General features: G+C 40.9%; 1 protein-coding gene across 2 annotated transcripts in view; it reads left to right on the top strand.

Moving 5' to 3' along the window:
• RNF128 (ring finger protein 128, E3 ubiquitin protein ligase) overlaps window positions 1–14114 on the top strand; it is a 202658-nt gene that overhangs the window by 70409 nt on the left and 118135 nt on the right. The window contains exon 1 of one of the 2 annotated variants that reach the window (XM_006871053.1): window positions 12470–13214. The exons of the other annotated variant lie outside the window; for it this stretch is intronic. Coding sequence (XP_006871115.1) covers window positions 12722–13214 — 493 coding nt within the window. The 5' untranslated portion in view covers window positions 12470–12721. Of the gene's footprint in view, window positions 1–12469; window positions 13215–14114 lie in introns of those variants that run through there. 2 annotated transcript variants of the gene reach the window in all.

The raw sequence follows: 14114 nt of genomic DNA, 5'->3' as shown, positions 1-14114 counted from the left end.
AAAAAAAAAAAAAAACATCTATTTTCTAATGGTTGCATGGTTGAGCTGACTGAGGTTTACCTGAATTTGCAATATGAAAATATGCTATGGAATCACATCTTGGCTTTTTGTTTGGTTTGATTTGTTTTGGCTGCTCCCTCTCTCCACACCCCTACTATTTTCTTCTTGTTACCTAAAGAGTAGCTGCCTAGAGTGGAGATTTGTCTCCATACCTTCTCTACATATCCTGTACACTGATATATTGTTGAGTTGTATAGCCACAGCATTGGTTAGACACCAGGGCACTAGTTGTTCCAGATGGTGTCTTGCTATTCATTTAATGATCAGAAACCAGATGTGATGTCTCATTTCTAGCAGACATATTAAAGACACATTATTGTTCATCTCCAAGCCTCTGCAGAAACTCGGTGTTACTGGAAGCTTAATCTGCCACAACGGTGCCCTGCTGTTGCACCTGCAGGATGCTGTTGTGTTTATCAGTTCAACATTTGACAGTGTTCTGCTCAGGGTATCTTTCCGCTTGGTATTGTTGATAAAAATATTTGGCAGTCTAGCCTTTATAGAAGGAACCCTGGTGATTCAATGGTTAAGTGTTTGGCTTATAAATGAAAGATTGTTGTTTCAAACCCTCACAACAGCTCTGTGGGAGAAAGACTTGTCGATCAGTTTCCATAAAGAATACAGCCTACAAAAGCCAATGGAGTTGTTCTTAAAAAAAAAAAAAAAAAAAAAAAAAAAGGCCAATGGAGCTGTTCTACTCTGTCACATGGGGTCACTACGAGTTGGGATTGACTCCATGGCACACAGCAATAGCCTTTGTGGTAGGATTTGAACTTTTTAAAAAGGCTCCTGGCCTATATATTTCTTTTTTTCTTTTAGTGGTCACAACACCTAAAACACATATAAGAAATATTTCACAACTTTCTTTGGGATAAGCTGTTACAATGCAAATGCCATTATCTGGAAGGAATATGCTGAGTCCTGTGTCAGAACTCACCAAATGACCTCGGAACAATTTACTAATCCTTTCTGCGTCCGTTTTCTCTTCTGTAAAATAAGGATATAATAGATTGTTGTTGTTGTTATGTGCTGTGGAGTCGGTTCCTACTCATAGTGACCCTGTACAGGGTTTCCAAGGCTGTAAATCTTTAGTGGAGCAGAAAGCCTCATCTTTCTCCCACAGAACAGCTGGGAGTTTCGATCTGCTGAGGTTGGCAGCCCGAGTCATGACCATTACACAACCAGAGCTCCTTTAATAATAGATAGCTGTGAGAATTAAATGAGACAACTCAAACCCAAAACCCACTGCCGTTGACTTGATTGCAGCTCATAGCGACCCTGTAGAACAGTAGAACTGCTCCATAGTGTTTCTGAGGCTGTAAATCTTTATAAAAGCAGACTGCCTTAGCTTTCTCCTATAGAGCGACTGGTGGATCTGAACTGATGACTTTGTGCCTAACTCATAGCCTACTGTGCCATCAGGGTTCCTTAATGCATATAAATTACATAGTAATGCTCAGTGAGCAGTAACCGTTACATTAGGAGAGCAAGACCCTTAAGAACATTTGTTGGTGTTTGCTGCCATCAAGATGTGCCTCCTCTGACTCATGGCTACCCCATGTACAATAGAATAAATGGTGTCCAGTCCTGTGCCACCCCCATCATTAGTTGCCATTCAGACCACTGAAATCCATAAGGTTTTTATTGGCTAGTTTTTGGAAATCTGTCTTAGTCTGGAAGCCAAGCTTTTCTTCCTAGCTTCCTAGACCATCTTACTCTGGATGCTACATTGAAACCTGTTAGAATTATTGCAGCATGCAAGTCTTCACTGATAGGTGATAATTGTGCATGAGTTGCACTGGCCAGGAATCCATTTAGTTTAAGGCTCAAAGATAAGATGAAATCTGGTGGGGTGGTGATACAGTCAAGGAATGCAATGGAACTCTGGGGGTCTGGAATTAGTGGGGGAGTAACTGAAGCAAAGTCAAATATGAATCTTCCAACAAGAAAAGTGGACAGTAGTCTAGTTCCACTGACGATGTAATGTTTTTCGAGGTAATGAGCTCTGACACTGAGAGTTGAAGTAGAGTTTGGTTATCTGTCAGGAATACTCTAATCTATCGAGTGCTTCTCAAATGTCCATGTGCATACCAATCACCTGTGAATCCTATTAAAGTGCAGGTTCTGATTTAGTAGGTCTGGGTTGTGATCCACAATTCTGCATTTGTAATGAACTCTAATCCCTGATAAAGCAGATGCGCCTGATCAATACACCTCACTCTGAGGAGCAAGGCTCTGTTGCAGCTTGAAAATAACTCACAGCAAGACAAAGGGATTTGTTTGGGAAAAGTCAGAGGGTGACTCAGTGAAGTCTCCATAGATTGGAAGGAATTTGATACAATCACGATCTACAGTCTAGTTCTTAGTTTTGTAAGCATTGTAATGGGATTGGAAGCATAACCAGAGACTGGGCTCCTGAGGACTGACTCACATTTAACCAAATTCACAAGAGACCAATATATAAACCAGAATGCCAATTGATTAATTTATAATGAGAAGTATAACGTGCAAGTAGACTAGATACTAGTGTTTACTGATCAGTGCATTATCTCCCTGTAGGCATATTTACATGGGGAGCTAAATGATAACAAGTAGGTTGCTTGGTGAGGATAGACTCAGAGAAAAGAGTGTTCATAGGATGATTTAATGGTTCATGTCTTCAAATTATGATAATTTGATGCCTCTCCAGCTCTACATTTGGCTAGACCTCCAAAATAGTACTACGAATATTAGCCTCCTTACCAGTTCCTCTACCTCTTCACACAATTTTTCTTGACATTACATCCAGAATAACCTATAAACTCAGATCTGATCAAATAACTTATTTGCTCCACTGATGTCAATATAAAGTTCACAATTTCAAAGTCATTATTACAAAAAATTTAAAAACATGAAAAAGCAGAAAAACACTATAATGAACATACATATATCCACCATCTAGATTCAACAATTGTAACCATTTTTCCATACTAGGATTATGTGTGCATGTTTGTGTTCATATACATAGCTTCGTGTACATAGTAAGTCTACAACTTTTCAAACTCTTCAAAAAGTTTTCTAAATGCTTCCTAAAGTAGCTTAATTTCCCTGGCTTCTCCATTGCACCCAATATCCCAGTCATACTAAACTACTAAACACTAATTCCCTGAATGTTTCCTGGTGTATCCTCTGCCTGAACATCCTTATTCTCTTCTTTGCTTGGGTAACTCTACTTGTTCTTGATGACTCAACATCACCAACATCCCCCAGAGCCCACACAACATTGCTCCCATAGTACAAGTATAACATTTATCACATTGCACTGTTATTTTCTGTATAACTCATTGACTGCCCCACTAAACTTTGAGCTCACTGAGGGGAGGGACTCTTGATTCTGTACACTCCCACTCATTCTCTTCCTTGAGTATGTTAGGTTGTCAGAAATCAGAAAATCTAGGTACTATGAGTTCTACTTACTTATATCATAAACCCATTGCTGTTGAGTTGATTCTAATTCATAGCAATCCTATAGGGCAGAGTAGAAATATCCCATTGAATTTCTAAGACTGAGGAGCTCTGGTAGCGTAGTGGTTACGAATCGGGCTGCGAACCGCAAGGTCAGCAGTTCGAAACTACCAGCTGCTCCGCGGGAGAAAGATGAGGCTTTTTGCTCCCGTAAAGATTTACAGCCTCGGAAACCCTGCACAGGGTCGCTATGGGTCGGAACCGACTTGACGGCACTTAACAACAACAACTCTTTATGGAAGCAGATAACAACATCTTCTCCTATGGAGTGGCTGGTGGGTGTGAGCCACTAACATTTTGGTTAGCAGCCGAGTGCTTAACCACTGTACTACTAAGGTTCTTTAGTTGCATCATAAACCAAAGCTCTGGTAGCATAGTGGTTACGAATTGGGCTGCGAACCTCAAGGTCAGCAGTTTGAAACTACCAGCTGCTCTGTGGGAAAAAGATGAGGCTTTCTGCTCCCATAAAGATTTACAGCCTCGGAAAGCTGTTCAGGGTCGCTATGGGTTGGAACCGACTCAACGGCACATAACAACAAACAACACTGCCACTAAGTCGATTCCAACTCAGTTACATTATGTTGTTGTTGTTAAGTACTGTCAAGTCTGTTCCAACTCAAGTTATGCTGTGCGGGGTTTCCAAGGAGCAGTTGGTGGGTTTGAACCTCCAACCTTGCAGTTAGCAATCCAATACTTACATGCTATAACACCACACCAGGACTTCCGTTACGTTATATTATTGTCATTGCTAAATGCCATTGAGTCAGTTCCGACTCATAGTGACTCTGTATAGGGTTTCCAAGGAGCAGGTAGTAATAGGTACCTCAAAATCAACGTGTCTAAACTGAACTAATCGCCCCTCCTAGCTCCTCTACACATATAAAACTTTACTCCTGTATTCTCTGACTTAACACCATCAAATCTTCTAAGCCCAAAACCCCAAAGAAAGCTAATCCCTAACTCAGTCTTACTGATTCTACCTCCAAAACACACTTCACTACCAACCTAAACTAAGACATCTTCATCTCTCCCTTAGAGATGTCTGGGCCCTCAGCTTCCCCTCCTACTAGTATACTATTCAGAAAAGCCATGTTGTTAAGAGCTGTCAAGTTGGCTCTGACCCATAGCAACCCTGTATAGGGTTTCCCAGGAGTGGCTGGTGAGTTGGAACCATCGACCTTGCAGTTCAAACCGACTTTGCAGTCCAGTGCATTAACCCACAGTGCCACACAAGTGATCTCTAAAATTCAGATCTGATTACATCACTCCCTGCTTAAAACCCTGATAATATTACTCCTTGCTTTTGGATAAAGTCCAAACTCTCTAGCTTTAGCCAAAATATCCTGAAGAATTGGCCCTTGCATACCTCTCCAACTTTACCTCTTATAATTCTTCTTGTAGTTTAGGATCCAATCATTTTGAACTATAGTATTTTACACAAATAACATGCACGTGATACTTTTTTGCTGCCGTCTCCTTCCCCACAAGGTATTTTTTAAACACATCATTGCTAATTTTTTATACTTTGTATAAATATGCAGAGCATATTTAAGAAAATATCTTGTGGGGAGGGCACAGTTATATATATATATATATATATATCACGTGCATTATTTTTGTAAAAATATAGTATAGGGCCTGTAGTACTTGTAGTTTCCCACTATTTTTTATTTATGTCTCAATGACTTTCCTTGTGTTGTTCTCTACTTAGAAAGGCTAATTCCCTCATAGATATAACCTTCCCTGGGAAGCTTTCCCTTACTTCCTGAGCTGGGTTAAGTGCCTCTTTTCTAGTATTCACTACTGCCCTGTACATACTATTGCATATAACACTCTATACTACAATGATCAGTTTACTTGTTTGTCTCATCCAAGCTAATTTATTATCTCTGTGAGAACAGAGTTGATATCATATTTGTTTTTGTATCCCAGTACTTAACATCTCAATGTAAACAAAACAAAAATCCTCACCACTGGACCAATAAACAACATTCTTATCGACAGAGAAAAGATTGAAGTTCTCAAGGACTTTCTTTTTCTTGGATCAACTATCAACATTCACAGAAGCAGCAGTCAAGAAATCAAACGATGTGTTGCATTATACAAATCTGCTGCACAAGAATTTTTTTTTTAAGTGTTGCAGAGCAGAGATGTCAGCTTGAGGACTAAGGTGCACCTGACCCAAACCATGGTATTTTCAATAACCTCATATGCATGTGAAAGCTGGACAGTGAATAAGGAAGACGTAGAAGGATTGATGCTTTTGAGTTATGGTGTTGGAGAATTTTGAAAGTGCCATGGGTTGCCAAAAGGACCAATAGATCCGTTTTGGAAGTGTTGTCAGAGTGCTCCTTGGAGGCCAAGATGGCCAAACCTCGTCTCTCATACTTTGGACATATTGTCAGGAATGACCAGTTGCTGGATAAGGACATAATGTTTGGTAAGGTGGAGGGTCAGAGAAAAGAAGGAAGACCCCCAACGAGATGGATTAGCCAAGTGGCAGCATCGATGGACTCAAGCGTGGCAACAGTCGTGAGGTTGGCCCAGGATCAGGCAGTGTTTCGTTCTGCTAGGCATAAGGTTGCTATGAGTCAGTACCGCCTCATTGGCTCCTAACAAAAACTTAGCCTATGGCTGGAAAACAGTAGATATGCAGTGAATATTTGTTTAAGAATGAATGAACAAACACTAACAAAATGTCTCTTTTAATCTTAATTTTTGTAGCTAGTTCGTAAAACATTTCCTCTTTTTTAAAACATACTGTTTCTTTAAAGTATAGTATACTTGTTTGTCATGCAACTAATCTTGATTGAATTTTGAATGTTCACCAACAAATTAAGATAATTTCTTGAATTGTACCATTCCTTAGAAATGGCTGATTCTACCCATTTCATTTCTTCTTGGTAACTTTGCCCTCAGAGTTTATTATCAGCAGTTTGGAGTACCATGTTATTGCACCGACATATCTTTTCTGATGATTTCTAAGGTCCTTTCAATTCCTATGGTTCATGTTTCACAGAATTGGCCATTTATATGGATTCCAGGTGTTGTATGGTATATGCTGTATGGTGTTAACTTTCCTCCAGGTTTCTCTCAAGTCATAAGAGTATGAAATGACTCATACTTAATCAATGGGAATAATACTATTGATTAGGTAAATTTGGGGCCAGGGACTGAGGGGAGTGATTGATGAGGAATAAAGTAAATTACGTAGCTCTTTGAACTGAAAAGGCAGCTAAGACTGAGCATTCTCAACAAAATTACTCTGATTATTACTTCAAAGTTGCAGCTTTAAAATTATTTTTAAATTATTGGTCCCCTGAGCCTGTCTAATAAAATAATAATAATAAAAAATTTCCATAGACTTTTTAATTTTTTTATTGTGAACTGAGTGATAGTATATATGGGAGAACCTTGGCTTTACACCATCGTTTCATAGCAATGATTACAATCTCCTCTGTGCATCATCATTCAACAGTATTTGCATTTCCATAGACTTTTATTAGAGGAATTTTAGTTTACAAAAAAAAAAACAACAACAACAACATGTGTACAAAAAGTCCAGAGGGATCCCACATTTCTCATTTCCCCCTGCACACTGTGTCTCTTAGTAGTAACATCTTGCATTCCATTTTGTGGTACATTTGTTATAATTAGTGGACCAATATTGCCACATTACTGTTAACTAAAGACCATATTTTATATTTGGGTTCAATCTTTGTATTGTACAGTCATAGGGAACCTTGGTGTAGTTCTGTAGAATGAACACTGGACAACAAGGTGGATTTGAGCTGCAAGGTCAGCAGTTCAAACTTACCAGCCACTCCTTGGAAATCATATTAGTCACTATGACTCAACGGCACTTAACAATTTAACAACATGGGGTTTGAAAAATGCATAATGCCCATATACATCATTACAATATCATACAAAATAGAGTCTATGTCCTTAAAGTGCCCTGTGCTCTACCTATTCATCCCTCCTCCATCCTCTAGATCCCCTGACAACCACTGATCCTTTCACTGTCTCTGTAATTTTGCTATTCTCACATGTCATATAGTTGGAATCATGCAGTATATAGCTTTTCAAAACTAGCTTCTGTCACTTAACAACATGCATTTAAGGTTCCTTCATATTTTTTCATGGTTTAATAACTCATTCCTTTTTTTTTGCTGAATAATAATTATATAGATGTATCACAATTTGTTTATAGAAAGACAACTTGGTTGCTCCCAGTTTTGGGTACTTAATAATGAGGCTGCTATAAACATTTATGTGCAGGTTTTTATGTTGACATGAGTTTTCATACCTAGAAGCATGCTTGTAACTTAGTAAGAAATGGCCAGACTGTATTCCAAAGTGGTTGTATTGTTGTTGTTATGTGCCGTGGAGTCGATTCCGACTCATAGCGACCCTGTACAGGATTTCCGAGGCTGTAAATCTTTACGGGAGCAGAAAGCCTCATCTTTCTCCCACGGAACAGCTGGTAGTTTCGAACTGCTGACCTTGCGGCTCACAGGCCGATTCGTAACCACTACACTACCAGAGTATAATTCTATACAATACAGAGTATAATTCTATACAAATAAGAGCTACATTGCTGTGCATACTTACCAACATTTGCTGTTGTCAGTGTTTTAAATTTTAGTCATCTTAACATGTGCATGAAGTCCTGGTGTCACGCTGTAGGATAAACACTATGCTGCTAACTGCAAGGTCGGTGATTCAAACCCACTAGCTGCTCCTCAGAAACCCTATACAGGGAAGTCCTGGTGTCACGCTGTAGGATAAACACTATGCTGCTAACTGCAAGGTCGGTGATTCAAACCCACTAGCTGCTCCTCAGAAACCCTATACAGGGTTGTTATGAGTCAGTACCTACTTAATGGCACGTTACAACAACAACAATAGGTGTATGTTGTTGTTGCTAAGTTCTTTTGAATTGATTGCAACCCATAGCGACCCTGTATGGAGTTTCCAAGGAGCAGCTGGTGAGCTTGAACTGCTGACCTTGCAGTTCAAATGGCTTTGCAGTCTGGTGCATTAACCCACAGTGCCACACCAGGACATCAATAGGTGTATAGTGCACATATAATTTTAATCATCAACCAAGCACTATTATAAGTTGTTGTTGTTGTTGTTGTTTTTGCCATCAAGTGGGTACTGACTCATAGCAACCCTATGCACAACAGAACGAAACACTGTCTGGTCCTGTGACAATCTCACAATTGTTGCTACATATGAGCCCATTGCTGCTTCCACTGTGCCAATTCATCTCATTGGGGGTCTTCCTCTTTCTCTAACCCTCCACTTTACCAAGCATGATATTCCTCTCCAGGGACTAATCTCTCCTGATAATATGTCTAATGTTTGGCCACCCTGGCTTCCAAGGAAGATTCTGGCTGCACTTCTTCCAACACAGATTGGTTTGTTCTTTTGGCAGTTATTGGTACTTTTAATATTCTCCTCCAACACCATAGCTCAATGCAACAATTCCTCTACTGTCTTCCTTATTTACTTTCACATGCTTATGAGTTTATTGAGAATATCACGGCTTGGGTCAGGTGCACCTTAGTCCTCAAGCTGACATCTTTGCTCTTCAACACTTTAAATAGGTCTTGTGCAGCAGATTTGTCTAATGCAATACTTCATTTGCTTTCTTGACTGCTACTTCCATGATTGTTGATGGCTGATCCAAGGAAAATGAAGTCTTTGACAACTTCAATCTTTTTTCCTTTATTGTGATGTTATTTAGTGGTCCAATGGAGAGTATTTTTGTTTTCTTTATGTTGAGGTGCAACCCATACCAAAGGCTGTGGGTTTTGATCTTCATCAGTAAGTGTTTTAAGTCCTCTTCGTTTTCAGCAAGCAAGGTTGTGTATTCTGCATATCGCAGGTTATTAATCCTGATGCCACGTTTTTCTACATATAGTACAGCTTCTTCGATTATTTGCTCAGCATACAGACTGAATAAGTATGGTGAAAGAATACAACCCTGGCACACACCTTTCCTAATTTTAAATCATTCAGTGTTCCCTTGTTCTGTTTAAACCTTGGCACACACCTTTCCTAATTTTAAACCATTCAGTGTTCCCTTAGTCTATATAAAGGTTCCTCATGAGTACAAGTATATGTTCAGGAATACTCATTCTCCATAATACTGTCCATAGCTTGTCATGATCCACACATAGTCAATAACACACAAGTAAACATCTTTCTGGTATTCCATGCTTTCAGTCAGGCAAGATCCATCTGACATCAGAAAAGATATCCCTTATTACACATCCTCTTCTGAATCCAGCTTGAACCTCTGGTAGTTCTCTGTAAATGTACTATTGCAGCCAATTACAAAATATCTTTAGCAAAACTGTACTTGTATGTGATATTAATTATATTGTCCAATGATTTCTGCATTCCTTTGGATTACCTCTGTTTGGAATGGGCACAAATCTGGACCTCTTCCAGTCAGTTGGCCAGGTAGCTGTCTACCAAATTTCTTGACATAAATGAGTGAGTGCCTCCAGTGCTGCATTAGTTTGTTGAAAGATTTCAATTCATATTCCATCAGTTCCCAGAGCCTTGCTCTTTGCCAATGCCTTCAATGCATCTCGAGCTTCTTCCATCAGGATCATTGACTATTGATCATATGCTACCTCTTGAAATGTTGAACATCCATAATTTCTTTCTGGTACAGTAATTTTGTGTATTCCTTCCATCTTCTCTTGATGCTTTCTACATCATTCAATATTTTGCCCATAGAATCCTTCAGCATTTCAAGTTGAGGCTTGACTTTTTTCTTCAGTTCTCTAAGCTTGAGGAATACTAACTGCGTTCTTCCCTTTTGGTTTTCTAACTCCAGGTCTTTGCACACTTTTTAAAATAATGTTTGGCTTTGTCTTCTTGAGCTGTCTTTTGAAATTTTTCTATTCAGCTCTTTCACTTCCTCATTTCTTTCATTTGCTTTAGTATCTCTACGTTGGACATCAAGTTTCAGTTGACTTACATATATTTAATCATGTAAACAACTCTATGAAGTAGTTACCATTATCCCATTTTACAGATGAGGAAACTGAGAAAGAGAAAGTAAGTCCCCCAAGTTCAAAAGCTATTCATAGCTGTCAGACACCATCTGCAGTAATTCAATTTTATCTAATACACATTTATTGAACACCTACACTATAATAGCTGACAGGTAGACAAAAATCACACATTTAAAGTAAGGATAAATCATAATGAACAGTGCCATGAGAGAACTGCTGAGGTGGAACAGACTTCCTTTCAGTTAGTTGGAAATAGAGAAAGTTTATTAAATAAAGGCCATGAATGGTGTGGGTATATCCATTTGGGTAATCTTGTTTGTATAAGGTGAAGTAAAAGAGACTGTTTTCGAGCATATAAAACTGGTACAGGAAGTTCCTGGATTATGAATGAGTTCTGTTCCTAAGTCTGTTTCTAGGTAAAATTTGTACATAAGTCTTAAGAGTTGGATACCATTTGTATCTAATATCAGTCTGTTTGTCTTGGTATATACTATTACTGTTAAGTGCCGTAGACTTGTTTCTGACTTATAGTCACCCTGTATAAGGTTTCCAAGGAACGACTGGTGAGTATGAACCACTGACTTTGTGGTTCAAACTGACCTTGCAGTCTAGTGCTATATCTGACAGTGCTACACCAGGGCTCCTAGTATATATTTTTGTTGTGGTTGTTGTTGTTAAGTGTTGTGGAGTTGGTTCTGACTCAAAACGATTTTACATAGGGTTTCCAAGGAGTGGCTGGTGAGCTTGAACCACTGACCTTGAGGGTTCAAATAGACCTTGCAGTCCAGCGCATTAACCGGCAACAACAACACACCAGAACTCCGTAAGAGTCTACTGATGGTGGTGGTTATGTGCTGTGAAGTCATTTCTGACTCATAGCCACCCTGTATAGGGTTTCTGAGGCAGTAAATCTTTACAGGAGCAGAAAGTCTCATCTTTCTCCCGCAGAACAGCTGGTAGTTTCAAACTGCTGACCTTGAGGTTAGCAGCCCGATTCCTTACCACTCCACTACCAGAGCTCCTTTAGAGTATACTAGGGGGCTTCAAAAAGTTTGTGGGGAAATTCCATTATTCCACAAACTTTGTGCAGCCCCTGGTATAGTGTACCTTTCTATGCATAAGAAGTCTTAAAGAAACACTTCCAGACACACTAAAACACCTTTAACATAATAAAACAGCAATAATAATAATGTTTTGATGTAGATCTCAAAGTAATGGCCATTTTTTGTTACAAACCTCCAATTTATAAGATCTTGGATGGGATTGATTCGTAACTAATAGGTCATTCCTAATTCATGGACTGCTTGTAATTCCTTTTTGAGTACAAAGATTACATTAGAAGGGGCAATCGATGCAGTATATTTCGCCTAAGATAAGGGTAAGAAGGAAATAAATATATGTAATTGTAGTTTGGAGCAAGAAAACAGAAAAATGACATTTGGGTAAACAAAGAAGGGTTAACAATTTGCTTTTCCTGTGCTCCCTCCCTCCTCTCTCCTCCCTCCCAACTCTCCCAGTCCTTTAGAGAATCAGTAACAACCTGCCCCTGGCACCACCTACCTACCTACCTAAATTCTCTGGACTGCAACTCAGACCCTTCTGATCAATGCTTTTAGACTACCTTCATATTCTAGCACCTCAAGCCTGAAACGTCCTTTTAGACTAATATGAGGAAGGAAAATGTGTTCTTGCAATTCAACACGGACTTGAATTCTATCAGAAAGCTTGTTCTGTCCATTTGTCATAAAATGACCTGGCCACACAGTCACAAAGCTCCTTCCCATCATGTTACCCTTTTAAGAGGCGGATCCCGCAGTGTCCTTTCCTCTCTCTAAGCCACCTCTACCCCCAGTCGGCTGGGCGGAGCTTCAAGCTAAAGCCCCAGAGCCGGTCTTGGCCGCTACAGATGCGAAGAGGACTGGAGCTGAGAAAAGCTGCATCTGCGGCAACATCCCTACAGAAGCTACGTGCCTCTCGGCTGCGACCCAGCTCGTGGTTCACGCCAGCCACTCCCCTCCCCCCCCTCACCTGGTGCTCACCTGGTGGAGGCCAGGGACCTGGCAAGCTCAAGGAGGGCGGGTGCTCTGGGCCCTTGGGAGCCGCGAAGTGTGAGCACCATGGGGCCGCCGCTCTCGACCCAGGTCTCCTACCGCGGTGCTTGTAGCGCTTCTCCGCTGCTGGCGTGGTGCTTCCTGCTGGCCCTGAGTTCGCACGCCCCCGGCTCCCGGGGGGCCGAGGCAGTGTGGACTGCTTACCTCAACGTGTCTTGGCGGGTTCCGCACACCGGAGTGAACCGCACCGTGTGGGAGCTGAGCGAAGAGGGCGTGTATGGACAAGACTCGCCTCTTGAGCCGGTGGCTGGGGTCCTGGTACCTCCCGACGGCCCCGGGGCACTCAACGCCTGCAACCCGCAGACGAATTTCACGGTGCCCACGGTCCCGGGGGACTGGGGAAGCACCGTTCAAGTGTCTTGGTTGGCCCTCATCCAGCGCGGCGGGGGCTGCACCTTTGCAGACAAAATCCATCTGGCTTACGAGAGAGGGGCGTCTGGAGCTGTCATCTTTAACTACCCAGGGACCCGCAATGAGGTCATCCCCATGTCTCACCCGGGTGAGTGCAGCTGCTAAATTGCACCCCTCCAAACCCCTGCCACAATCCGTTTCTCTTATTTTCCTCAGTGCCCTTCTCCACCATTCCCTTTGCTCCGAAGGAAAATGGGTGCCCTTTCCACCGTGTGGAGCAGGGTCTTCTTGTATCGCAATTTGGGTGGGAAAAAAACATTAGAATATTCTTTTCGGATGGAAAAAGAATAGAACAAACGAGGCGCTGACGCTGACAGATCGGAAAGAGGGAGAGTTTGAGCTCCGAGCGTCACCTTTCTCTGGCATTTCATATGAATGCCTTGTCTGTGTTTAAATGGTTGGTGGACATTGCCTTTGAAATGAATTGAGACACTGCCTGGAAAGCCCGTTCTCACTCTTTCCTACTAGACAATCTCAGGCTGTCAGCAGATTTTCCACTCCTCTGCTCCGTGTTCTCCCCTTGCTTCCTAGGTATCAGGTACAAAATTGTGTTACTGTGCCCTGTTAACCTCATTGCAGTTTTGGTGGAAACTTTGCTTAGCTCTTGAGCTCTTTTTTGCCTAGTGGTCTCAGGTACCAAGGGTTTGCTCTTATCAATGCTTTCATTTTCCTTTGAACAGTCTCATTTGGGTTATTGAGTTGCAAAACAGGTGATTACTGTGATTGAAAAAGAAGAGGTTTACTATGCATGAGGATAACAAAGGCCTAAACATGGGCGGTGGGGTGGGGGGAGTTGTCCTGATATTTCTTAAATTTATAGAGCTGTTCTGAGTTATTATTTTTCACCTTTAAGTTACCCTTCCAGAAATCTCCATCTTTTTGAGTAGGTATTTGTTTTATACATAGATATAGGATCTATAGAGATAAGACAATCTATATATGTGTGTAGCTATAGTTACTGTGAATAGATGTGTATGAGTGTGTATTA

This window comes from Chrysochloris asiatica, unplaced genomic scaffold, assembly GCF_000296735.1.
Source record: "Chrysochloris asiatica unplaced genomic scaffold, ChrAsi1.0 scaffold00159, whole genome shotgun sequence".
NCBI lineage: Eukaryota > Metazoa > Chordata > Mammalia > Afrosoricida > Chrysochloridae > Chrysochloris > Chrysochloris asiatica.
This window is presented reverse-complemented; position numbering and strand designations above follow the sequence as displayed.